We start from the raw sequence: 25,119 nt of genomic DNA, 5'->3' as shown, positions 1-25,119 counted from the left end.
GCCGCCATATTTTTTTCTTGAAAGAAACCGTAGACTTCCGAGTTCGGACCGTCCAACGTTTAGACATTTTTTCATTTATAAAATTTTATTTATAACAATCTCTGATCTATATTCAATTAGAATTAGGCATTATTATTATATTTCAATTAAAAAATATCCCGATTTAATCAAATTTTATTGTTTTTTATTTTTTTTTTTTCAGTCCACCGAGCCGCAGCCGTGTGCAGACTTCAAATTACCCAAGATACCGTTCGCGATTTTTGGTTCCACCCATTGTACGCGAATGTCGTCGCAGATGCGCTACCCGAGTAAAAGATTTTACTTTTACTGAACATGGGAAATGCTCGGTGTTTTGTTTGTAGGGGAAATATGACTGGAAAATAGGCGAAAAATCTTTTCAAAGTGTAACAAAAAGCGCGAAAGAAGCCGCGAAGATTTCGGAGGGATCGGCAGTCGGCGGCGGACCATCGCCGTTAGGCCTTGGCGGCCTAATGGGTTGTTTCGGTGGTTCCAGCACCAAAAATGACGCGGAAGAGGACAAAAGACGAAAAGAAGCCAATAAACGAATAGAAAAACAAATTCAAAAGGATAAACAAATCTACAGAGCCACACACAGATTACTTTTATTAGGTAAGCCTAACTTCCTGATTTAAATATCTACCCTTTCTACCCTGCCCAAGCTTCCCCTGTCCTGTGTGCTGCCTGCCGTTGTATGTATGTATGTATGGTATGGAAGTAGAAGGGGAAACTTTCCACCTAGGCTTAGATTACATTTCACACAAAGCCTTTGGTATTCATAACTTTCTCTTTCACCATCTAAAAATAGATTAACTGTACTTTCGCCTATCATATTTCATTAGGCTTACTTAGTAATAACCTCAATCAATCTTGGTATAGTCAATGGTTCTTCTTAATGTATCGAAAACCATATCACTGAGTGTATAGTACTGTTGACCCCTTATATTTGTACATGTAGGTCTCTCTACTAGCTAAGTAGATTAGCCATGTCATTTAATAAATAGGGTTAAATTAAATTGGTAAAATGATTGTGTTTCTTTTCTTTAATAGGTGCTGGTGAATCCGGAAAAAGTACCATTGTTAAGCAGATGAGAATTTTGCACGTTAATGGATTTACAGAAGAGTAAGTTTTTGGTGTTTTCTGTACTTTCATGTTCATCTGTCATTTAAAATTTCTATCAGAATACTGTATGTTATTGTCATAAAGTTGAGAACATAGATAGAAAGTGTCACATTTTTCAGAACACTTTTCTCAGCACATAATATAAGTCATGGGTTATGTAAAGTGAAATTTACCAGATTTTATTGTTAGAGGAAATGTGCAATTTGTCGGGAAAAGAACCTTTAATATGCTGGGATTTTATTTTTCAAATGTAAGGAAAAATATGTGTAGCAAACTCTTTAGGAACCGAAAAAGTGAAAGAATATAGAAAGTTTCACATTTTTCAGAACACTTTTCCCAGCACATAATTTAAATAATGGGTTATGTAATGTGAAATTTACCAGATTTTATAGTTAGAGAAAATGTGCAATTTGTCGGGAAAAGAACCCTGGGATTTCATTTTTCAAATGTAAGGAAAAATATTTGTAGAAAACTCTTTATGAACCGAAAAAGTGAAAGAACATAGAAAGTGTCACATTTTTCAGAACACTTCTTACTTAAGTCATGGGTTATGTAAAGTGAAATTTACCAGATTTTATGGTTAAGAAAATGTGCAATTTGTTGGGAAAATAACCTTTAATATTCTGGGATGTTATTTTTCAAATGTAAGGAGAAACATTTGTAGAAAACTCTTTATGAACTGAAAAAGTGAAAGAATATTGAAAGTGTCATAAAGTTGAGAATATGGAAAGTGTCACATTTTTCAGAACACTTTTCTTAGCACATAATTTAAGTCATGGGTTATGTACAGTGAAATTTACCAGATTTTATAGTTAGAGAAAATGTGAAATTTGTCAGGAAAAGGACTTTTAATATTCTGGGATTTTATTTTTGAAATATGAGGAAAAATATTTATAGAAAACTATGAACTGAAAAAGTTAAAGAATATTGAAAGTGTCACATTTTTCAGAACACTTTTCTCAGCACATAATTTAAGTCATGGGTTATGTAAAGTGAAATTTACCAGATTTTATAGTTAGAGAAAATGTGCAATTTGTCGGGAAAAGAACCCTGGGATTTCATTTTTCAAATGTAAGGAAAAATATTTGTAGAAAACTCTTTATGAACTGAAAAAGTGAAAGGGGAGGTGTCACTAAATGGTTTTGAATAGGTTCCAAAAAAATTTATATCAGAAAAAATGAGTAATTTTTGTTACTAATTAAGAAAAGATGGTTTTCAAGGTAGTTAGAAATACGCATCATAATTAATAATCTAATTATTATTAATTAATCAGAGAAAAGAAACAAAAACTTGAAGATATTAAGAAAAATATTAGAGATGCAATTTTGGTAGGTTTTAAGAATTTACATGCGGATATTTTTTGGCCCCCCATAAATGTTTTGCTAAGCAATTTCGGTATATTATTTTAAATCAGACAATAACCGGTGCCATGAGCACATTAGTCCCTCCAGTACAACTAGAGCATCCAGAGAATCAATGGAGGTTAGACTTTGTCCAAGATGTTGTGAGTTTACCTGACTTTGAATATACACCAGTAAGTTTAGCTTATTCGTTCGCGCACCCCCGATAGACGAGGTAGTTTCACCTAAACCCTCGATATATTAAATTTAAATAGGAGTTTTATGAGCACACGGAAATTTTGTGGAAGGACCGAGGAGTTCAAGCCGCGTATGAAAGGTCTAACGAGTACCAGTTAATAGATTGTGCTAAATAGTAAGCTTAAAATTATTATTTAATTACCCCGAAAAATGGCGACTTTTAAGAACTTTCCACATCTTTTTTCGCAACCAAAATTATAGCTTTTTAGATAGAGTAAGCGTAATCAAGCAAAGAGACTACGTACCGTCAGAACAAGATATTCTACGCTGTCGAGTTCTCACCTCGGGTATCTTCGAAACAAAGTTTCAAGTCGAAAAAGTCAACTTCCAGTATGTTTTCTTGGTTTTCAAAGTTGATTCGGTTGAAACTTCGTGTTTTGACTGAGTTGACTTATTTTTTTGTGGAAAAGTATGTTTGATGTAGGAGGTCAAAGGGACGAACGTCGTAAGTGGATTCAATGCTTCAATGACGTAACAGCAATCATTTTTGTAACTGCGTGTAGTAGTTATAATATGGTGCTCCGTGAAGATCCTAGCCAAAATCGGCTAAAGGAATCTTTGGAACTATTTAAAAGCATTTGGAATAATCGGTATTTTGGATTGTGTGTTTTGTTTGCATGCGTGTGCGTGTTGGTGTGTGGCAACTGAAAATTTCGCATTTTCCTTTTAAGATGGTTGCGAACAATATCGGTTATTCTTTTCCTCAATAAACAAGATTTGCTGGCCGAGAAGATTAAAGCGGGGAAATCAAAGTTAGAGGACTACTTTGAAGAATTTGTTCATTACCAAACACCGCCAGATGGTAGGTATTGAACTGGGAGGGAGTTTGTAAATGCGCATTTGGGTGTTTAAGGGGGAATAATATAATTTGTTGGGAACGCGAAATCATGTTATTTTTGCGTTTTTTCACCAAACGATTCGGCCGTATTAGAGTCATCTGAAGATCCTGAAGTAATACGAGCAAAATACTTCATCAGAGATGAGTTCCTGGTGAGTAACGACGTCTTTCCATTTTTGCGTTGCTTGTTCCTTTAAGTTTTATTTGACAACGCGTATAAGCCCATCTCTTTTAATTCAACCACAAGTTGCACTTTTGTGAATTATATAAGTAGATTTTTTTCGGTATGTGTTGTTATGCAAACATACCGAGCGGTTTTGTTTGTGTGTATGTGTGTGTGTGGACCCCGGGAACACGAAAAAGCAAGCGTAGACAGAAACGCGTTAATAAAAGATATAAAACTGGCTTGAAACATTTTTTTCATTTTGCTTTATAAGTTGCACTTTTGTGAATTGCCGCAACAGTTATAATATTATAAGTATAGTTTTTGGTATGTGTTGTTATGCAAACACACCTATCTGTTTTGTGTGTGTGTGTTTGTTGGTGGACCCCGGGAACACGAAAAGGTAAACGTGGCCTGAAACGGGTTTGTTAATAAAAGATTAACATTAACAACCGGCTTCAAACTCTTGGTTCATTTTGCTTTATATGTTGGCAATTAATTTTGCTAACAGTGTAACAGTTCGAGTTCAAGACACATTGTTAATTTTAAAAGCACAATAAGACTGGGAGTTCATTTTCATATAGTGTTTTGTGCAAGGGGAAAATGGATTAGTTTGTTTTAATTCAGACCAATAATATTTTTTAAATAAAATTATGCAAAAGTGTTTTGTTCTTACAAAAATATTCCACCCCTGAGAAATGTCAACAAAAGTTGTAATTCGTCTCGTTTCATGTGTTATTTCTTATCCTAAGGATGGGAAATGTTTTTTTTTTGGTGTATATTTTATTACACCGCTAAAAGGGAATAAAAATGGGGAAGTAGTTTTACAACACTGAATTACAATATATTGATACGCGTCGTTTGTATAGCTTCAATTGGTTTGCAGGCTTAGACGAAATACATTTTCTTTATAATGTATTAACAATAACATACAAACAACCTAGCTATTGCGCCCGTGATTTGTGTTTCTGTCGTAAATATATTATTTTTTGAGTAAGCATGTACCCCTACCGTTGGGCCATCTCGTAAATTTAAGGTAGAGTATGCATTATGAGGGGGGGGGGTATTATGCGTACTCTGAGGGAATTCGGCACGCTAACTGTGGAACTACTCGGGTTCATTGGGACGCTAGAAATGGGGGAGGAATACTCGGAAAATGGCGGGCGGTCTACGTCAGACGAATCAGGAAGACCGCCCGCCATTTTGTCCGTGTATTAATTCCCTCCGTCATTCTTGCTTGGAATGTTGGAAAACGTGGGTACTGTACCACGTGGGTTAGCATATATTAGTACAACTAGCTGAAACGAAATATATAGATTTGCGTGACTTGTTGTTTGCTAATGAATTGCACATATAGTGTGTAGTATGCGCACATTTTGCCCAATGCTTTTTTCTAAATTTTTTAAAGGGGGAATTTCTTCCCTAAAACTAAAACAAAACATTCCTATTCTCTTTCTACCCCCAAATCATTTAAACGCTGAAACTCGCGCAGCGCATCAGCACAGCGAGTGGGGATGGTAAACACTATTGCTATCCACATTTTACGTGCGCCGTAGACACGGAAAATATAAGACGGGTGTTCAACGATTGTCGAGACATCATACAAAGGATGCATCTACGACAATACGAACTCTTGTGATGTTGGCGCAAAAAAATTATTAAAAAAAAATAACGGCGATAAAAAAAAAGGAAAGATAAAAAAAAACAAAATGAAATCCAAATCCAAATCTTTTCGGTTTTGATTTTCTTTTAAAGTTTTTTGGAAAATCCGTTAATTATTTGTTGTATAGACCTTGAAAGTTTGAAAAAAAAAGAAAAAAAAAATGGGACACACCTAACTATATTTGAGGTAATAACGTAAGATTCCCTCAAAAAACCTACCAAAAAAAAAAAAAAAGGAAACATCTCTTTAATAAGGTATGTCGTTTTAAAAGTGGTTGTTGTAAGTCTTCTATTTTGAAAAAATACACACCACTTTTTTTTGGGGAATTTTTTTTTTTGTGTTTACAAAAAAAGAAAGAAATAACCAAAATGGCTGAATTGTGGGGGAAAAATTTAAGCCAATTTTTCAAATATGGACGCTACATTCATTTTTATTACTACTACGTCTCTCCGAGTCTTTATACGTGTATAAAATGAATGAATTACCAACCAAATCCCTAATCGAATCAGTCCCTGAAACAAAAAACTGCAGTTGTGCTCCGCCGTAAAAGTCCTTCATTCTAACATTGTACCTTCCTTCCTTCCCCCATCCGTGTCTTGTTCCCTTTTTTTTAATTAATTAATAACTTTGTCTTTTTAATATCCTTAATTAATATTTTTAATAGTTCAGTTATTTTAATAATGATGAGTTTTCGAATATAAATTAAGTACCAGCTGCTTTGCCGTTAATTAAAATCTACCGCTAACTTCAATTAGTTTAGTTTACTAATCTCAATCATCCATTCCCAAAACTTTTAAAACATTTTAGGATAAAATAACAAGAAAAGTAAATTAAAACCACAAAAAGGGTTCCTTTTATTTAAAAAAAAAAAACAAAAAAAAAACAAAATCGGGAATTAATTAAATTAAATCTTAATGTTATACGCGCACTTCCATGAGTCTTCCGTGAGCGCCTCCCTACAAATCTGCATCTAGATTCAGATTTTAATTTTAATTAAGGAACCAAACCCCCCCTCTTTAACCTCCCCTTCCCCCCCTTCGTCCCTAATTGCAAAATAAATAAATAAATAAAACAACGTAAAAATTAAATTCTAGTGAAACTTTGTGTTTTTAAGTTTTTAACAAAGTAGTAAAAGGAAAATGTTAAAAAAAACGCAACTTAAAGTCGACTTTTTTACGCACTAACATTCAAGGATACAGGAAATTGTTTTAAAATGCACAAACTGTCGGGATTTGCAAAAAGAAAGAAGATAAACAACAACAAACATGAATTATACTAGTCCTCATATTATCGTTTTAATTATTATTTTTAAATGTAAACTATTTTTAGTTTTTATAAGTGGATAAAAGAAAAAAAAAGAAAACAAAAAAGATGTAATAGTTATGTTTTTTTTTTTTTTTTGTAGAGACAATTCTAAACCCCATTGTTTTTGTTTTTCTTTTTGTTAATTTTAAGAATCTGTGTTGCGATCGTTCCAATTTAATTAAAGAGTAACTATAACTACTACATGTCAATTTAGCGATGATAAACTACATAAATTAACATCAACCATACACATTTCTATAGTTAACCAATGGACTTTAAAATGAAAAACAAAGGAAAGCCATCAAAGAGACAACTTTAAAAACAAATTTATCTCTACCAACCCCCCCCCCCCCCATATTTGTTTTTTTTTTACGCTTAAGTCGTCGTGTGAATGACATTTTGAACGAGCAAATGATTAAACTTTTTACCGCAAAACTATTCCCCCCAATTTCCACTCCCCCATTCAAGTTTAAAAACTGTTAAATATCCTAGAGAAATAAATAAATAAATAAATAAATAAACAACAACAAACAAGTTTGTAAAACGCGCGCGTCTGGCAGTAATAGGTCACAGGGTGTTTAGGCAGCTAATGGCTCTTATACCCTTTTATTAAATAAACAATGTGTCGATTTTGAAATCGAGTATTAGGGAAACAATTGTGGTTCAAAAGGCTTTCTACATTGAAATTTTTACCATTCGGCCCTTATTTTTCAAATTAGGCTTAAGTGAGAATTATTTTGTTGGGTAAAAGTAGGCTTAGCGATTGCGAGAATTCTTTTGTTAGGTAAAAGTAGGCTTAGGGATTGCGAGAATCTTTTTTTTAGGTAAAAGTAGGCTTTGCGATTGCGAGAATCTTTTGTTAGGTAAAAGTAGGCTTAGGGATTGCGAGAATCTTTTGTTAGGTAAATGTAGGCTTAACGATCTTTTGTTAGGGATTGCGAGAATCTTCTGTTAGGTAAAAAGTAGGCTTAACGATCTTTTGGTAGGGATTGCGAGAATCTTCTGTTAGGTAAAAAGTAGGCTTAACGATCTTTTGTTAGGTAAAAAGTAGGCTTAACGATCTTTTGTTAGGTAAAAAGTAGGCTTAACGATCTTTTGTTAGGTAAAAAGTAGGCTTAACGATTTTTGTTAGGTAAACAGTAGGCTTAACGATCTTTTGTTAGGTAAAATGTAGGCTTAACGATCTTTTGTTAGGTAAAATGTAGGCTTAACGATCTTTTGTTAGGTAAAATGTAGGCTTAACGATCTTTTGTTAGGTAAAATGTAGGCTTAACGATCTTTTGTTAGGTAAAAAGTAGGCTTAACGATCTTTTGTTAGGTAAAATGTAGGCTTAACGATCTTTTGTTAGGTAAAATGTAGGCTTAGCTATTGCGAGAATCTTTATTTGGGTAAATGGAGGCTTTGCGATTACGAGAATCTTTTGTTAGGTAAAAAGTAGGCTTAGTAAGAATTTCTTTTTATGTTAAAGTAGGCTTAGTACCTGGATTTTAAGACTTAAAAATTAAATTGATTGTACGCTTGGCATTTGCTTAAATTGATTTTAAAAATCATTTTGCCCATGAAATTTTATTTTTTAAGTCTTTATTTGTTAGAAATTAACGTTAAAAAGTGTCCCCTTAATTCATTAATGAGAAAGATATATAATTTAGTGATTAGTTATAATTACGCTTCAATTTGTTAATATATTGGCAACGTTACGTTCGTTAAGAAATATTTCTAATTATTATTAATTATTATAAATGAAGAATGTAGATTTATTTGAAGGGAAGAATTTTTTTTTTTTTTTTACATCTTTTGCAATTTTGAATTTTACCACGACGTTTTTACGAAATCTCATGTTTTTAGTTTATAGTCTTTTCCACCCTATTTCATCGTAGGTGTGTAATTGGTAGCTTATTATATAAATGTGTCCGCTAAATAATTACCGAATGAATTTGGTTTTTAATTTAAATTAAATTAACATTTTATATTGCAAAATTCCAATGAAAGGGTTATATATAAAAAAAAATTTAAAGAAAACAAATCAGTCCATCCATTTGATTTTTCAATCAAATTAATCCTTAAAACCCTCCTAATTAACTAACTAATTATCGAAATATAGAAACGAAGTAAATATGGTATAATTGGGGTCAAGTCTATTTTACGAAGCATCAAGAAAGAAGTTAAAAAAAAAAATAGAAAAATTTACGATTATGAAAGGAAAATCGGCAAGAAGTATTAATTAATTAAGAAAACTTGCTAATTTTATAAAATTAGTAGTTTATGATTTTTACGAAACGTTTTTGAGAGCTAACTAACCAACCTTCCTCCTTCCAAAAAAAAAAAAAAAATGGTAAAAACCGTACGACAGACAATTTAATTTAAATTAAGTATTTAAACAAATGAAAAATTTGCTCACGAAAAAAAAAAAATTGAACTGCTTGAAAAGTAAAAAAATATATATATATATCACCCAGTTTCGGTAACGGTAACGTCATAAAGCCCCCCTATTTTTTGTGTTTTTTTTTTTTTTGGTTTTTTTTTTAAATTTTGTTTCAAAGTATTATAAAAATAGTGATGAAATATTTCCCATCCTGTCAGTCGAGATATTTTGATTTTTAATTTAATGGCAAATTTGAAAAAGAAAAAAAATTTTAACGAAAAACCATTCGTATTAATTAAAGGATTAAATGTATAATGTGAATTTAAAAGAAAAAAAAATATACCAAAGAATAATATTTTCTGGTTAGATACTTAATTAACTATCATATAAATCCCGCGCCGCTTATTTTAATTTGGTTAAAGTAATTAGGGATTTAAATAAAATACATTGAATAATGAATAATTAATTAACCTAAGGCTGAGTTAGCGCTAATGTTAATAATATTATTATTATTTTAAATAGTTCAAACCCTCCTCTATCTTTCCTCCATCCCAAAAAAAAAAACAAAATTTAACATAACACACACGCTCGTCTCAACGAACGAACGATACGATACGATATGCTTTAGCAAAATTTTTCACGCTTTATATCACGAAATAGCTGTGTTGTTTAAAGTGAGTCTAGGCGCGACAATTGACGATTTTAGATGAAATTACGGCGGTGCTTTGCCTCTCTAACGTTTTACTACTACTGTCTACTACTAAAAACTACAAATAAATAAATAAATAAATGATGATACAAAAAAAAATAAAATAAAATAAAACACATGACAATTTTTAATTTAAAATGAAACAAACGAAAAAGATGAAAAGAATGAGATGACAAAATGATATATATATAGTTGTTAATCGTGTATTCCAGGGTTTCAGCATAGCTGTTACGCAAAAAAAAAAAAAAAAAGAATAAATAAATAACAAAAGGGTGGTTTTTATTAAAAGTAAATTAATTAAGTTTCCTAGCAAAAATAAATGGGTCGTCGTAGATTGATTGATTGGGTTAGCGTTTTTGTTAGTAAGTTTAAAATGATACTGGTATCGTCAAAATTAATCTATTAAAGGGGCTCACCGTCGCTGTTGGAGGGGGGGGAGACCGCCCTTAGTTCAGGGGGAAAACACCCAGCTCTTTGGCCATAAGGAATGGCGCCACCGTCGCGGTGGGCGGGAAAGCAATATGCTAACCAACAGTTTGACCCGCCCCCCTTCACCCCAACAGCTCCGGCCAGCCCCTTTAATAAATAAGAAATTTTCATGATTTCGTGATCAAAATCTTCCGAGTGGTTTAAGTTAAATCAAATTTAATTTTATTTTTTTAAACGTCTAAGAGTAATTATGCGATTATCATAAATAATCACTTTGAAGAAATAATATAACGAATTTATTAAAAATTGTCACTCGGAAAGCATTTTACTCATCACAATCTTATGAAAAATGTTTCTTATTTTAAAGTTTAATTTTGACGTAATCGGTTTTCGTTTTAAACTTGCTTTTGATAAAAATGCTATCGTACTTTCTTATCGCCCCACAAAATTTCATGAAACTTTTGATTTAATTTCTTTATTTTTTCAAAAAAATATTGTACAACTTGTTTTATTTGTTTCTTAGTCAAAAAAAAAAGTAATAATAAAATGACAAAAAAATAAAAAAAAAATACTTTTAATGGTATATATAGTTTTAAAAAAAAATATTAATTTTTGTTAAAATAATGTTAAAAAGAGACTTTTACGAACTCTAAAAAAACATAAAACAACCAAATTCTCTAAAGTTATAACCGCTTATATTTAAAAAAAGAAAAAAAAACAATTGTGTGTATATTTGTGAAGAAAAAAAAAATTAACGTGGATAAAAAAAAAAAATAACCTAGACAAATTTTTTTAGATGTTCAAACATTTTTTCGCTATGTTAATAATATAGAATATAGGTTTTTATTATAATTAATTTTTGTGTCATGTTGAGATAAATTTAATTTTCTTTCCTTTTTTTTAATTGTGATAATGAAATTGTCCAAAAAAAAAAAAATGTAATTTTTCAAAAAAAATTTGCGGAAAATTTGAAAAACTACCCCCTATCTCAAAATAATATGAAAAAAAAAAAAAAAATTTGAGTACAAAACGACGCCCCCTATTAACCAATAGCTGAATGAAAACATTTTTCACAAGCAGGTTTATTGGAATTTAAATGTTTTTTCGGTGATTGAAAATAAATTTAAAAAAATGGTGCATAGTTTAAAAAAAAAAAAAAAAATTAAAGACGTACCTGCTTGTGACTAAAAAGAAAAAAGTCAAAAAACCTTGCCCCTGAAATTAACGTGGACTTTAGGAAACACTGTCCTAAATGAATAAATAAAAAAAAATAAACTGGGAAATCCCTGTGAAACTAAACGAATATATTGCAAAAAAAAAAAAAAAAAACGTAATTTTTTTTAATTTATTTGGGTTTAAACAATTTAAAACATCGTAAGAAAAAAAAACAACATATTTGTAATTGTTTAAAGAAAAAATAAGAAATCTGGTCACTATTAATTGTGGGTTTTTAGTCGGAAAATTATATACGAAAAATAAAAAAAAACAAATGTGAATTTTCTAACCCCCTTACCCTAACCCTTTTACCCCCTAAACGTTTTTTGGTAAACGCAAAAATTACCGAATAAAAAAGAAAAAACAAAAAAACCCAGGGTATAACTACGTACGTTACTTTGAGTTTAATTTTTAATGAACGGTACATACAACGCAATATTTAAAAAAGAAAGAAATTCAAGAACTCTTTATAAATAAAACAAAGAAATTTGCGGCGCAAAACAAAACCCGTTTAAAAATTTAAACGAAAAAAAAAATAAATAAATAAATATATACCGAAGATTTAAAAATTAAACAAAAAAGATTAAGAATCCACTTTTTGTAGATATTAAAGATAAAAAAACAACATATTATTTCGCTAACAGTGTTTTTCGCGTTTAAAAAAAATGTATGAATGAAAACAACCAACAACAAAAGATAACAAAGTTGTAGTCAGAAAATTATTCCCCCTTTTTTCTCAGTCGGTTTTTCTCTCCCCCCCCCCCAACATCGCGCATTAAATATATATAATTAATAATCTAATATTAATTAATTAATATTATTTTAATAATTGCAAACAAATCTTAAGATAAATCTCAAAACTGCTAAAAGAATTATGATCATGTACTTTTTGTTTTTGTTTAAATTGAAGAAGAAACAACAAACAAAGAAACAAATACCAAACGTTAATGAATATAAGCAATTTAATTATACTAAGCTCATTTTAAAGTTTATATTTTGTCCTTCCTTGCTCCCTGTTTATTTTCCTTTTGAGGAAAGATAAAAAAAAAAAAGAAAAACCTCCGATGTTTAAAAGGTATATAGTGTACATAATGTCTAACAAACAATGCACAGCAAACATAAACAAAAAAAAACAAATAAAAAATAAAAACGTGTTTTGTGTTAATTTTATCACTGGTTGTTGTGAAATTTTACTTTTCTTATTTTTATAGGTGATTTGAATATCATTTTGCCGTTCTGGGGATTTTGCATGGTCAGTTAGTTGCGAACATCAATAATGAGCGTTAACAATGGCTCAAGAGGTAGAGCACCGTTTTGCAAAGTTTAACTGAATGCAGTATGTATATGGAAAAGGAAATGCCGATGCAATTCTTGGATATTGGACAGTTAGTTGCAATTGACCATTGCTGATGATGACTCGAGTTGCAAAGTGTAACTGAAAGGCCTTCAAATGCAGTATATGGAAAAGGATATGCCGATTTTCACCATTGTACTCTGATTTTCCGTTGTGGGATTTTGCATGGTCAGTTAGTTGCGATTGACCATTGCTGTTCATCACTAATGACTGCTAATGATGGCTCGAGAGCTAGAGCACCGTTTTGCAAAATGTAACTGAAAGGCCTTCAAGTGCAGTATGTATATGAGAAAGGAAATGCCGATGTAACTCTGAGATATTGGTCAGTTAGTTGCGATTGACCATTGCTGATCATCACTAATGAATGGCTCGAGTTGCAAAGTGTAACTGAAAGGTCTTCAAATGCAGTATATGGAAAAGGATATGCGGATTTTCACCAATGTACTCTGATTTTCCGTTCTGGGATTTTGCATGGTCAGTTAGTTGTAATTGACCATTGCTGACCATAACTAATGAAGGCATTGAGAGCTGTAGCTCCGTTTGCAAAGTGTAACTGGAAGGCCATCAAATGCAGTATGTATATGGAAAAGGTTATGCCGATTTTCACCAATGTGCATCGATTTGCAACTCAGGGATAATGGCCAGTTAGTTGCAATTGACCATTCCTGACCACCAATAATGACGAAATGCTTAGATTTGAAAGCAAGAAACGGAAAACGAACACGGCTAAGCTTTTGTAACCTACATGCTAATCTACCATAATGAAACACCGTTTTGACACCTGATTGGTTTAAATCTTATAGTAACGTCAGCTCGGTGCGTTATTCAAAGGCAACAAAAAACAAATTGGATTTTCTTAATGAAGACACAATGATTATCATAAAGGTATTTTATTTCATTCACAAACAAACACGGATGAGATGAATGGGTAAACAAATTAAGTATTTATTACATGAAATTTTTTTTATACAAATTTGATGATTTAATTAACAGATTTCAAAGAGCGTAATTTATCCGTTTTAATGTAAGAATTTAAAATGAAAATTTGGTTGACTGTAAGAAAAAAGGTTTAAAAGCGTAACCGTCTCTTTCAGTGCCAAGGTACTTGACCCGGATGACTAATTTGACCCAATTTGTAATACCTAGTTTGGTTTAATCCAACCGCGCTTCCACCACTGCCAATTGAAGGTCCAGTCGATAATGAGGATGAAGTTTTATCTCCGACAACGCTCGTACCGTCTCCTTTTAACGTCGCGACGCATTTCCAATTTTCCAGATAATTTCCTAATTTCAAAGAGATTCTATTGCAGCTTCTGGGAAATAATTAATCAAGTCAGGTACTACAATTGTACCTTTCCATAACCGAACACAACCATCATCTCCGGCGGACGCTAATAAAGTTCCAGTAACATTCCAACAAACTCTCCAGACCTAAAAACCCCGCATTATCAACTTGGGTTTATTGCATTTTAAATAAAGGAAAAGTTGAGGTAACATAACATTATACCTTAAAAGAACGGCCTTTTAGTCTTAAAAACGCTGACTACTGCGCCGCCATTTGTAGAGGCGTCTGCGCAGGAGTGATTCAACCAATCCCGTAAGAGTAATGGGTTCAGGCTAGCAGACGTCTCTAAAAATGACGGCGCAGTAGTCAGCGTTTTTAAGACTAAAAGGCCCTTCTTTTAAGGTATAATGTGACGACCCTGATCTTTTCCTTCAATTTTTTTACGCATTACTTGGGAATTATGATCGTCAAATTGTCCCGCCTGTCTAATTTCAAATTTTGACGAAGTTCCTTGTGAACTTATTATCGTCGTATCTTGCCTTTTATTATAAATTAATTAATTAGATTTTAAAACTAAATCCTTGCTGAAAAACTATTTTCAAGCTTACTGTAAAGGTTTTAACGTTATAATTCTGACGTCTTTTGAAGCAACAGCGAGTAAGTGATAAGATCTTCCCAAATTGGGAGCAAAAACTAAATCATGCACTGGGTCAGTAATAGACAAGGTTTCAACTTTGACCCAACGTGTGCTGTTTGGACTATACTCGTAAAGTAAGACTTTTCCACCACTGGAAGCATTTTGTTCGTCACTTCCAACAGCAATCATGGGTGGATGATGGCTTAAGCAATAAAATATTTGCATTTAAGGGAAACTCGCTCTGTTTCATTCTAACTAGGACTAGGGGGTTTACCGGCAAGTTGAAGGATTCCAAGCAACGCAACTACAAGGCAATTTGCAGTTTATTTCGTGTTGCAGTGACCATTGACTAAGATTCATAACATCAGGGGCTTCGTAGATTCTTATAATGCCATCCGCGGAACACGTGGCTAATTGTAAACCCAAGTGCTTAGGGGCGAACCTAACATCTGTAACTGACGTTCTACTATCCACCAAACTAGTACGTTTAACCCAATGAGACTGATTTCTTTCATTGTCATCAACTTTGAAAATTTGAATTTTAGGGGTAAGTGAAGGTTGTTTTTTTATTATAGGGAGCTAACAACTGGCTAGGAGGAAGCGATAGTCTGACGTCACGCAGCCCCCCCCCCTGTTTGGCATTTTTGCGCGTAGAATAGAGTGCTGTCAGTTGTGACGTCAGATCCAAGGTTAAACATCACGAGTCTGCCTTTAGCAATGGGCGGCCATGACAGTTACCGTTTTTTCTTTATGGGAAAACAGCATGGGTGACGTCACACCGGCGCTTCTGACAGCACTCTATACTGTTTCCAACCGTTAGGGGGGATGTAACTCCAGTAAGAGATAGAAGGGTGTGACGTCTTAGGGGGAAAGAACTGTTAGCTCCCTATTGTTCAAGATTTTTATTAAAAGGCAACCTAATTCTTCCCAAACTGAGGCCGTTCTATCAAAAGAACACGTTGCCAGTACTTGGCCAAATTCAGGGTGAGCCCAAGTAACTTTCCAAACCGAACCACTATGGGTCTAAAATGTCAACAATTTTGTTATCACCAAAAATAGTGATAGTGATTATTACCATGAATCTTTATAACTATAGCTATAAAGATTCATGTTATTATTTATGGTGTATGAACCTTCCAATTGGCGGTACAATGCCATTCACCGTCTTCCCCCAGGTCCCAAACCTACGTTAAAATTGGACCAATTTTGAATAAAAAAAAGATACCTTACTTTAATTTATGGACTTTTTAAACATTACTTTGACACTTTGGTCACTGGAACAAGTTGCTAATCTTTTTCCATAAAAATCATAAGCTACATCATGTATTATATCCTTGTGATCCGCGTTAATCCGTTTAAGTTCGTACATTTTAATGTTAATTATGTAATAAAATTAATTTTCCTTACAAGATTTAAACGATTCAAATGACCAACGCAGAGAATGCTTATAACTGATCGGATTCGGGGAATCTTTGCTAGCCTATACGGCTTTTCAATCCTACCATGGAGCATTAATATTGGAGTCTAGTGATAATTTAAGGCACTTTTAAGGAAACTTACTTTCTACTCCAATAAAACTACTCCATGGAATATCTTATGAACTGTCGGAACATCCGGAACATAATTTTGTCACTTTTGACTTTTAATTCGGCGGCCATTATTGCGTGGACGTTGTTGACTTGTGTTGTGTCAATGACAACATTGACATTTTGCGTTTTATAAAGTAATTTTAGAGGAGTTTAAACTTTATTAGAAGTGAAAGTTCATTCAAGAGTGGCAAAACATTGTTTTTCGAAGTTCAAAAGCCTTCCATATTTATTTAAATACAATATATACAGATTAGAAGAAAGTAAACTTAGTTAAGCCTTGGTCAAGAATTTACATGAATCATGATGTAACCAATCATTAAGTTTTAGTTGTGTAATATTTTGACGCGTGACAGTGGCAGATTTTAATTATGGTGTTGTAGGACTCGAGTGCTTAAACATGATGTCTAATAGATTTCACGAATATCACGGGAAAAACATAATATTGTATGACAACAATTTAGTCGCCTACCGCAAAGCTAGCTTTGCTCATGCCATTACTTTCTCGGAAAAACCTTTACTTCCTGGAGAATTGTTCTTACTGGAGATTGAAAAGAACGAAAGAGGATGGACTGGACACATGAGATTAGGGTTAACGCAGCATGATCCATCTTCTCAGTTCCCACTCCCTCAGTATGCCTTGCCTGATTTGGCAAACTCCGGCAGATCTTGGATATTTTCTATTAACAATGCTGAAGTGGAGTTAGCTGAACCTAATCTAAATGTTTCTCTCTTTGGTGAAGGTAAGATATTGAATATAATTCCACCCCAGTTACCATTATTTTAATATTTAAAAGTAGGCCTAAGTCTTTGAGACATAGAGTAATGGCACCTACTTGCCTTTGACTGTATTAAGCTCTATGGGTAGTTAACATGGAGTGCCACTACTCTATTACTAGTCTATTTACCAGTGACAGTTCGTTTAGGTTCCCTGGACCAAGTCCACCCTAACAGTGGTGTTATATCGCGAAGTATGTTACAACCAGTTCCTTGTGGTAGAAATAACTCGGGCAAAGAAAATTCTAAGGGGTCTGATGGGGAAGAATCAACCGGATCCTCTTCCCCAGCACATGATTCAAGCCCAATGTCTGAATCTCGTAGAAATCGCACTAAAGGAAAGATTTTAGCCACTGATGTTAGAAGCAGAATAGGTGTCATGTATGTTCTAAAGGGTGACTGTGCGGAAATGCACTTTATTGTTAATGGAGAGGACCAGGGAGCATATGCAACTTATATACCTTATCGTGATGGACCTCTATACGCTGTTGTTGATGTTTATGGCACAACTAAAAGAGTGAGAATTGTACAATTACCCGGAGGTAAGTACTTATTCTCTCTCAAACAACCTTTTAAATTCCCTTAATTAATTAATTAATTAACTTTTGTCTTAAAAATCAGTCACATCTCTTCAATGTGCTTGTAGAGATGCAATCAGACGGTGTGTTCCTTCACATAGTTTTGGTAATCTCCCCCTTCCTACTCAGCTCAAAGAATTTTTAAGGCACTATCAAGTATATTAAAAAAATATGCAAAAAAAAAAACCAAACAAATTTGGACTCTAAACCTAAACAAAGCTTTACGCTAGCCTAAGGAAACTATTCTGTAAAATTATGTAAATATAAAAATTGCAATGTAAATGGTATTATATTTCTCTCTTTTTGTTTTATTTCATGGATTTTGTTTTGGTTTATTTAGAAGTTAAAAAAAAAAAAAAAACAAGCAGAGTTTTTGTCAATAAAGTTCTTTTCAAAATGTAAAACTTGTTTATATATCATTATACCAACTTGTTTTTATGCAAATTAACGCTACTAACAGCTGTGTTGGTTCACCAACAAAGTAGTTTCAGTAATATCATCATGAGATGGAGATAAAAAATTCTCACTTCGGTAAGTTCGGGTCACTAAACGGGAAACCTATTGCCTTCCTTAATATGTACGAAAACGGGAAACGGGTACACCGGTCAGTAGCACTGAACGCCTGTCGCCTGGTGTAAAATCAAAACATTGCGTCATTTAACCCATATTACAGCTGGTGTTCTTTTGATTGGTTAAAAATAAGCACGTGACTATTCTGCTTTTCCCCTTCTTCTCGTCGGGGAAGCTAATCTCTAGTTCGTCTCACTATACGTTTTCAGCGTATACAACCCTAGTCTAGATGTGTTAGAGCCATAGGGAGAGGTTGAAAATTGAGTGTGAAACGAACTTCTATTGCAAAACGGAGCAGCAGCTGATTGCCAGGGATGCCATATTGGGCTGGAAAGCCGCCAATTGGGCTTCTTCTGAAAAATATTGGCTGGAAATAAACGGGTTGGCTGTTGGCTGGAAATTGGGCTGGTCGGGGTTTTTCTTTGGCTTTCTGTACTTAAAATACCGCCAATAGGCGAAGATCATTAAAATGGCCAAAAAACTGACAAATGGTACTGTCAAACCATTGGTGTAGCTTAAAATTCGTCAATTTATGGTAAAATAAAGTGGTTTCATTTTGTTTTGGGCTTTTAAAAATGGTGTCAGTATGTAATATGCATTGAAATTTCTAAATGAAAAACAAATTCCAAATTTTCACGATAAATTTTTGGCTTGTTTTTGTGCTGGATTGTAGTCAGTTTTTGGGCTTATTTTCGAAATATAGATTGGCGGTTTTTTGGGCTTGTTTCCAATTTGATTTTGGCGGGTTGAAGGTTTTCAATCTGGCATCCCTGCTGATTGCGTCGTTAAAATAATTTTGGATTTTAAAGATGGCGGATGTTATGGAAGCTCTATCCGTGGCTGGAAGTAGCGAAGTTATCGCGAATACGGCCCCTTTTACCCTTAATAACGATGAAATTGTCGAACCTTTGAAGAAAAAATTGAAAACCGAGGGCAAGCCCGATTCGAAAGGTGAAAAATTGGAACACAGGCTCGGTGGAATTCTTTGCTGCGCCGTTTGTTTAGATCTACCGAGGACTTCAATTTTCCAGGTTTGATACATCAGCTGTTTTCTCTTTGTTATCCGCTCCGCCCGTTTTTCTACCCCACCCCTGCCTCTTATATCTATCTCCACTTTTACTTTCGAATTATCTTTTTTTTTCTTATAATAAATGGCATGCGAATAAATATGGGACGGGTTTCGGTAAACCAAATTAGGCTTAAATATTTTAAATTCCCTAATAAAATATCCACACAACACTAGGCTATTTTGCATGTGTAAGATTAATTATTATTATTATTGCGATTTGGCATAATTTACAATTATGGATTAATCTGTAAGCTGTCAGATAATAATTTTATTACATAATTAGACGCGTAAAATGTCAAAACTTCCTTTTAGACGTTTCATTTTCGTTTTTACAACCTAACCGCGATGTTAAAATGGTTTCAAATGGGTTATATAATGGTTAGGAACCTGTTTGTTTCGCAATTTAAAAATTTAGATTATGCCTCGGGGTGTTATAAAAGTCAAATTACTAATGTTAGTAAAGTAGGAATGTGGGTAAGGGGGCTGCAAATGATGGGGGAGGGAGTTTTTCCTGGGAAAAAAATGTTTTCAATGACATATTTACCCAAAGGGGTTTGACAAAAACATAGATAAAATATAAAACTACTACTACTAAAACGAGCCTTTGTTTTTACATAATAAAAAAATGGTGAACACATCATTGTACCTATTACTAATTTTTTATCCTGATTAAAAGGACTTTTATTAAAATAACTATAGGGAAAATTTTAAAAGACTCTAAAATAAAGCTCAAAAAAATTGAGATAAAAATAAACAACAAACAACAAAAACAAAGATGTATATATTAAAAGAAAATCTAGTTATCAATAAAGATTTTTTTACAATGCCATTTTATTCCGATGATTCTAAACTGGTCTTTTTTTATTTTAATATCAACATTAAGCGCTATCTGGTTTTATTTTTTATCATCCTCTTTAGATTAGATAACCCATTTATTTTTAAACCCAAGACACACACAAACGTTGTTATTAATATTTTATATAAAAATAGTTCATGCAGTTTTAGATAATTCAAATCTTACTTGATAGTTTTACCATAACTCATTTGACAGGGTTCATACAAACCTGGAAAAGTCAGGGAAATAAATAGTTGACTAAAATCTCAGGGAAATTTAGAATTTTTAGTAAAATTCCGGAAAATTTCCGTCAAACAGGGGCCGAGTAATTAAGCAAAATGTTCATAAACATACCCCCCTCCATAGGATTAACATAAACTCTGGTTATATTAGAGATACGAGGATGCCCTTTGATTATGTAATAGTCCTATTTACCCCTCCTCCTTCGTTAAAATTTGCTCCATAGGATACTCCATGTACGGGGAAAACCTGGGAAATTCAGGGAAGTATATGGGGAAAAACCTGGGAAATTCAGGGAAGTATATGGGGAAAAACCTGGGAAATTCAGGGAAGTATATGGGGAAAAACCTGGGAAATTCAGGGAAATATGTGGAAAAACCTGGAAATCTCAGGGAAGTATATGGGGAAAAAACTGGAAATCTCAGGGAAATTTGTTTTCCAAAAGTTGTATGAACCCTGTTTGATAAGCGTTGTAACTAAAAATAGATTACTTTAAAGTAAAAAATTGATAAAAGAGAGCTAGGGTATGGGATTGAAATATTAACTGTGGGAAAGTATTTTTACTTTATTTTCTCTCAAGTTTCCGTGTTCATTTATCTGAGAGTGAGAAGAGGAATTAGAGCTTTGAGAATCTTCTCAAAATCATGAATCCAGAGCAGTCCCAACATCAGACGTTTACTTTATAGTAATTTTCTTCCCTTACAGATTGAAGATGTCAATCTCCAGTCGGTATTGGATGGTTCAAACCTATTGGAAGTTGCATAAACCAATCCTTTAAAATCCCCATACATTTAATTTAAAAAATCATATTCATATTTTGTAGTTATAATTAGACCCAGTAGAAAATATTGTTTGGTGTAAAAAAAAAGAATAAGTGTTGTTAATTTTAAATTTGTATTTAATACATAGGTTTGTTTGTTTGTTAGGCAGGTAAGCCAAATTAATTGTGGTGAAAATTGTATTAATTAATTGTAAAAAAAAATATTTTTCTTTCAATTCCAGGAATTTTTCATCAATTTTTAGCTTAGTTTTTATTTTTTATTTTTTTTTTTCGTTAACAGGAACAAATTAATTTTCTTAAAAATTTTCTCTTTTCGTTACTCTTAAAACTATAGTGCAGTAATGGTCATCTGATGTGTGCCGGTTGCTTTACTCATCTCTTGGCTGATGCTAGACTTCGGGATGAAACTGCAACTTGCCCCAATTGTCGTATGGTAATCAGTAAAGACTTGTGCTCGCGTAATTTAGCCGTGGAGAAAGCTGTCTGTGAATTACCGGCAGAGTGCCAATTTTGCAACAAAGAACTACCGCGTTCTCAGATTGAACATCATCAAAATGAGCTCTGCGAAGAGAGGTAACTTTTAAAGGGAGGGTGAAGTATAAAATCAAGTGATTTTTTATCGATTCTTCTACTAATTATAAGACCAGTCTGCATAGTGAAACATTCAGGAAATACCAACTCCGAATGATTTTAAAATTATTTCAAATTAGGTTCAGATTTTAAGGATAATTTTAAACAAGGACTGCCGACCAATCACGTAACGCCCTGCCTTTTTATTAACAAAATTCTCGTGGCATGTTACGTGTTGAATGAAATTTATCACGAGATTTGATAAAATTAGGCGCGCGACGTGACAATCGTGGCGCGAGACATGGAACGTGCCACGAGAATTTTGTTAACAAAAAGGCAGGACGTTACGCGATTGGTCGGAGGACCTTCTTTAAAATTATCCTTAAAATCTGAACCTAATTTGAAATAATTTTAAAATCATTCGGAGCTGGTATTTCCTGAATGTTTCACTATGTAGACTGGTCTTATAATTAGTAGAAGAATCGATAAAAAATCACTTAATTTTCTACTTCACCCTCCCTTTAAGGGAGGTTTTTTTGTTGTTGTTGTCATTTTATAGCTTTAACGTATTCTTTCAGAATTACTTCTTGCCGCTATAGCAGGATTGGTTGTCATTGGAGAGGTTCTTAAAATCTTTTAAAATATTTTAAGCCCGATGTTTAATTAATTTAGACATGTTTTAGGACCATTTCACGAAATGAGTGCTCATGAAGAATCATGCGCTCACACTAAAAAAAGTGGATTAGAGGTTATGGAAGCGTTGGAAGAAATTGACCGAAAATTTTTAGAGGAACAACAACTTTACATTCGCATATTTGAGCTTTTAAGTTTTGAGAAGATTACCTTTAATGGTACATTTTCTTAATAAAAACTGTACCCCTTCCATAACTTCAAATGAACACTTGTTTTTTGGGTTCATTAACAGATTTGCAATTCAAACCATACAGAACTGACGAATTTATTCATAAGCTTTACTATGAAACGTCACGTTTTACCGCTTTTAACAACAGTTTTGTCGTGAAAGCCATGGTTAATGATAATCAACGTGATCCGACTCAATCTTGTGACAGAACTCTTTCATACCAATTGGTTTTGAAGAGTAAAATCACCAGGTATACATAAGAGTTTTAATGACTGTTTTTAGGGGTCCATTAAAGGGAGGGTGAAGTAGAAAATCAAGTGATTTTTTTATCGATTCTTCTACCAATTTTAAGACCAGTCTGCATAGTGAAACATTCAGGAAATATGCACTTCCGAATGATTTTAAAATTCAAATTAGGTTCAGATTTTAAGGATAATTTTAAACAAGGACTGCCGACCAATCACGTAACGCCCTGACTTTTTGTTAACAAAATTCTCGTGGCACGCTCCGTGTCAGGCGCCACGATTGTCACGTCGCGCGCAAATTTTATCAAATCTCGTGATAAATTTCATTCAACACGGAGCATGCGTGCCACGAGAATTTTGTTAGCAAAAAGGCAGGGCGTTACGCGATTGGTCGGCAGTCCTTGTTTAAAATTATCCTTAAAATCTGAACCTAATTTGAAATAATTTTAAAATCATTCGGAGTTGGTATTTCCTGAATGTGTCACTATGCAGACTGGTCTTATAATTAGTAGAAGAATCGATAAAAAATCACTTTGATTTTCCACTTCACCCTCCCTTTAACGAAGTAGTATCTTAATTAATTTGTAATGAAACTATAGCCCTCTCGGAATTCATTATCTGGTTTTGAAAGGACCTTTTGGTGATACTAAAATTCACCCACGTTTGCATCATCACGAATTTAGTGACGGAGCAAGTGAAAGCATTTATCGACCATTGGCTCTCCCCAGTTCTAACGAATGTAACAAGCTCTTAGCTGCTAAAGCCATTAATTTTCGTTTGATAATGTTTCAAGTTAGCAAGTAATTAATTAATATGTAAGATTCATACAAAGAAACCCCGCCCCCCCTACATTGAAGTACTGTTTTAGCCCTAACCCCTTTTCATGAATTTCACTGTTTTAAGTGTTTTTCTTTCGTGATAAGGTTTGTTTTTAGGGACCATTCTATCCATTCATTTATTTTTTAGACGTTCCTGTCATTATTCATTTAGTTTTCCGTGTCCTTATAACTATATATTCTATTCTTTGAAAAGTTTATAAATGTTTTTTAGGATTGTTTATTTTTATTTTTATTATTTTCATTGTAAATGAAACAAGAACTAAATAGTAAATAACAATATCAGATTTAGACAATCCTGCTCAAATTTTTAATGAGGTTTAAAGAAAAATGGCAGGTAACATAATTAACATTATGCCTTAAAAGAACGGCTGCTTTTGTTAAATATAAAAGGAATTAAATATTAAAATAATAAATAAATAAATGATCTCTTATTACAATATGATTATTAGTACATTTAATTACTAATTAGTCTTAAAAATAATCAGGGACTACTGCGCCATTTTCCCGCCATTGCTTTAGTGGCGTCTGCTAACACGAACCTCTTACTCTTACAGGATTGGTTGAATTCTCACTGGCTGAGAGAGGTTCTGGGTAGCTAGCAGACGACACTAAACTAATGGCGGATACTGCAGTAGTCCTTGATTATTTTTAAGACTAATTAAATTTACTAATTATCATATTGTAATAAGATATCATTCAGGGACTACTGCGCCATTTTCCCGCCATTGCTTTAGTGGCGTCTGCTATCCAGAACCTCTTACTCCTACAGGATTGGTTGAATTCTCACTGGCTGAGATAGGTTCTGGGTAGCTAGCAGACGACATTAAACTAATGGCGGATACTGCAGTAGTCCTTGATTATTTTTAAGACTAATTAAATGTACTAATTATCATATTGTAATAAGATATCATTCAGGGACTACTGCGCCATTTTCCCGCCATTGGTTTAGTGGCGTCTGCTAACCCGAACTTCTTACTCCTACATGATTGGTTGAATTCTCACAGGCTGAGATAGCTTTGGCTAGCAGACGACACTAAACTAATGGCGGATAGTTATTGCAGTAGTCCTTTGATTATTTTTAAGACTAATTAAATGTACTAATTATCATATTGTAATAAGATATCATTTATTTATTTATTCTTTTAATAATTATTTAATTCGTTTTATATTTACTAAAAAAGGCCATTCTTTTAAGGTATAATGTAACGTTACCTGCACTTTAAATTAAACTTTTTTCTTCCATTTTAATTTCATTGCGTGATCAAACCCTTTTTATTAAATTAATTATAAGATTATATTTTAATTAATTAAGTTTGCCTTATTTTCTCTTGTAAATAAATAAGTTTAAGAAAACCGTAGAAGTAGGCCAAAAAAATTAAAATATATATATATATTAACCAAAATAATCAGCTTTATAATTATAATTAAATTATTTGTCAATTCTATAATATTAATTAATTAATCATA

The 25,119-nt window shown here is 33.0% G+C and overlaps 4 protein-coding genes across 21 annotated transcripts; 3 read left to right on the top strand and 1 right to left on the bottom strand.

Moving 5' to 3' along the window:
• The first annotated feature begins 82 nt into the window (after positions 1–82).
• Positions 83–15,062, top strand: Galphas (G protein alpha s subunit). Of its 16 annotated transcripts, none has more exons than XR_016366533.1 (12): positions 86–630; positions 1,069–1,141; positions 2,415–2,469; positions 2,556–2,675; positions 2,757–2,854; positions 2,941–3,069; positions 3,150–3,329; positions 3,411–3,541; positions 3,656–3,729; positions 12,636–13,351; positions 13,411–13,514; positions 13,582–15,062. XR_016366533.1 is itself a non-coding variant. In XM_089837811.1 (10 exons), the coding sequence occupies exons 1-10, from the start codon at positions 492–494 to the stop codon at positions 12,642–12,644; spliced, it is 993 nt and encodes a 330-aa protein (XP_089693937.1). In that variant the 5' UTR covers positions 86–491; the 3' UTR covers positions 12,645–15,062. The 16 variants fall into 16 exon arrangements, 3 of the variants coding, with proteins under 3 accessions (XP_089693937.1, XP_089693936.1, XP_089693935.1); XR_016366526.1 differs by lacking the exons at positions 12,636–13,351; positions 13,411–13,514; positions 13,582–15,062 and adding exons at positions 5,233–7,492; positions 7,572–7,620; positions 7,791–12,594 and having other exon boundaries at positions 89–630; XR_016366528.1 differs by lacking the exons at positions 12,636–13,351; positions 13,411–13,514; positions 13,582–15,062 and adding exons at positions 5,233–7,492; positions 7,572–7,663; positions 7,996–12,594 and having other exon boundaries at positions 89–630.
• On the bottom strand, positions 13,700–16,181 carry Nup44A (nuclear pore complex protein Nup44A). Of its 2 annotated transcripts, XM_089837814.1 has the most exons (9): positions 15,959–16,181; positions 15,834–15,884; positions 15,618–15,723; positions 14,975–15,224; positions 14,672–14,902; positions 14,515–14,602; positions 14,131–14,209; positions 13,921–14,062; positions 13,700–13,831 (listed from the first exon to the last, which is right to left on the bottom strand). In XM_089837814.1, the coding sequence occupies exons 1-9, from the start codon at positions 16,067–16,069 to the stop codon at positions 13,798–13,800; spliced, it is 1,092 nt and encodes a 363-aa protein (XP_089693940.1). In that variant the 5' UTR covers positions 16,070–16,181; the 3' UTR covers positions 13,700–13,797. The 2 variants fall into 2 exon arrangements, with proteins under 2 accessions (XP_089693940.1, XP_089693938.1); XM_089837812.1 differs by having other exon boundaries at positions 13,700–14,062; positions 15,959–16,180.
• A 131-nt stretch (positions 16,182–16,312) lies between these two features.
• LOC149676885 (neuralized-like protein 2) lies at positions 16,313–18,045 on the top strand. Of its 2 annotated transcripts, none has more exons than XM_089837816.1 (3): positions 16,313–17,029; positions 17,213–17,605; positions 17,685–18,045. In XM_089837816.1, the coding sequence occupies exons 1-3, from the start codon at positions 16,687–16,689 to the stop codon at positions 17,804–17,806; spliced, it is 858 nt and encodes a 285-aa protein (XP_089693942.1). In that variant the 5' UTR covers positions 16,313–16,686; the 3' UTR covers positions 17,807–18,045. The 2 variants fall into 2 exon arrangements, with proteins under 2 accessions (XP_089693942.1, XP_089693941.1); XM_089837815.1 differs by having other exon boundaries at positions 17,204–17,605.
• A 939-nt stretch (positions 18,046–18,984) lies between these two features.
• On the top strand, positions 18,985–24,089 carry LOC149676884 (zinc finger TRAF-type-containing protein 1-A). The gene is made up of 6 exons (XM_089837805.1): positions 18,985–19,242; positions 21,471–21,709; positions 22,285–22,328; positions 22,390–22,557; positions 22,632–22,818; positions 23,413–24,089. Exons 1-6 carry the CDS (start codon positions 19,021–19,023, stop codon positions 23,615–23,617), a joined length of 1,065 nt encoding a protein of 354 aa, XP_089693931.1. The 5' UTR covers positions 18,985–19,020; the 3' UTR covers positions 23,618–24,089.
• Positions 24,090–25,119: the final 1,030 nt, after the last annotated feature.

The sequence above is a fragment of the Phalangium opilio genome, unplaced genomic scaffold, assembly GCF_054372755.1.
Source record: "Phalangium opilio isolate 3A_F unplaced genomic scaffold, DU_Popi_V2 ptg000045l_1, whole genome shotgun sequence".
Classification (NCBI taxonomy): Eukaryota; Metazoa; Arthropoda; class Arachnida; order Opiliones; family Phalangiidae; genus Phalangium; species Phalangium opilio.
Note: the sequence above shows the minus strand (reverse complement) of the source record. Positions and strands in the feature narration are given on the sequence as shown.

Bases quoted from the DNA above. Each gene is read 5' to 3' on its own strand.
- Galphas (XM_089837809.1), top strand. From the start codon at position 492: ATGGGTTGTTTCGGTGGTTCCAGCACCAAAAATGACGCGGAAGAGGAC. The intron at 1,142-2,414 runs GTAAGTTTTTGG...TTAATTAATCAG, and splicing joins GTTAATGGATTTACAGAAGA to AGAAAAGAAACAAAAACTTG. The intron at 3,330-3,410 runs GTATTTTGGATT...TTTCCTTTTAAG, and splicing joins AAAAGCATTTGGAATAATCG to ATGGTTGCGAACAATATCGG.
- Nup44A (XM_089837812.1), bottom strand. From the start codon at position 16,069: ATGTACGAACTTAAACGGATTAACGCGGATCACAAGGATATAATACAT. The intron at 15,225-15,617 runs GTTGCCTTTTAA...AAATTTTCAAAG, and splicing joins CTCAGTTTGGGAAGAATTAG to TTGATGACAATGAAAGAAAT. The intron at 14,603-14,671 runs GTAAGCTTGAAA...TTATAATAAAAG, and splicing joins ATAACGTTAAAACCTTTACA to GCAAGATACGACGATAATAA.
- LOC149676885 (XM_089837815.1), top strand. From the start codon at position 16,687: ATGATGTCTAATAGATTTCACGAATATCACGGGAAAAACATAATATTG. The intron at 17,030-17,203 runs GTAAGATATTGA...TACCAGTGACAG, and splicing joins TGTTTCTCTCTTTGGTGAAG to TTCGTTTAGGTTCCCTGGAC. The intron at 17,606-17,684 runs GTAAGTACTTAT...CTTAAAAATCAG, and splicing joins AATTGTACAATTACCCGGAG to TCACATCTCTTCAATGTGCT.
- LOC149676884 (XM_089837805.1), top strand. From the start codon at position 19,021: ATGGCGGATGTTATGGAAGCTCTATCCGTGGCTGGAAGTAGCGAAGTT. The intron at 22,329-22,389 runs GTTCTTAAAATC...GACATGTTTTAG, and splicing joins GATTGGTTGTCATTGGAGAG to GACCATTTCACGAAATGAGT. The intron at 22,819-23,412 runs GTATACATAAGA...ATGAAACTATAG, and splicing joins TTGAAGAGTAAAATCACCAG to CCCTCTCGGAATTCATTATC.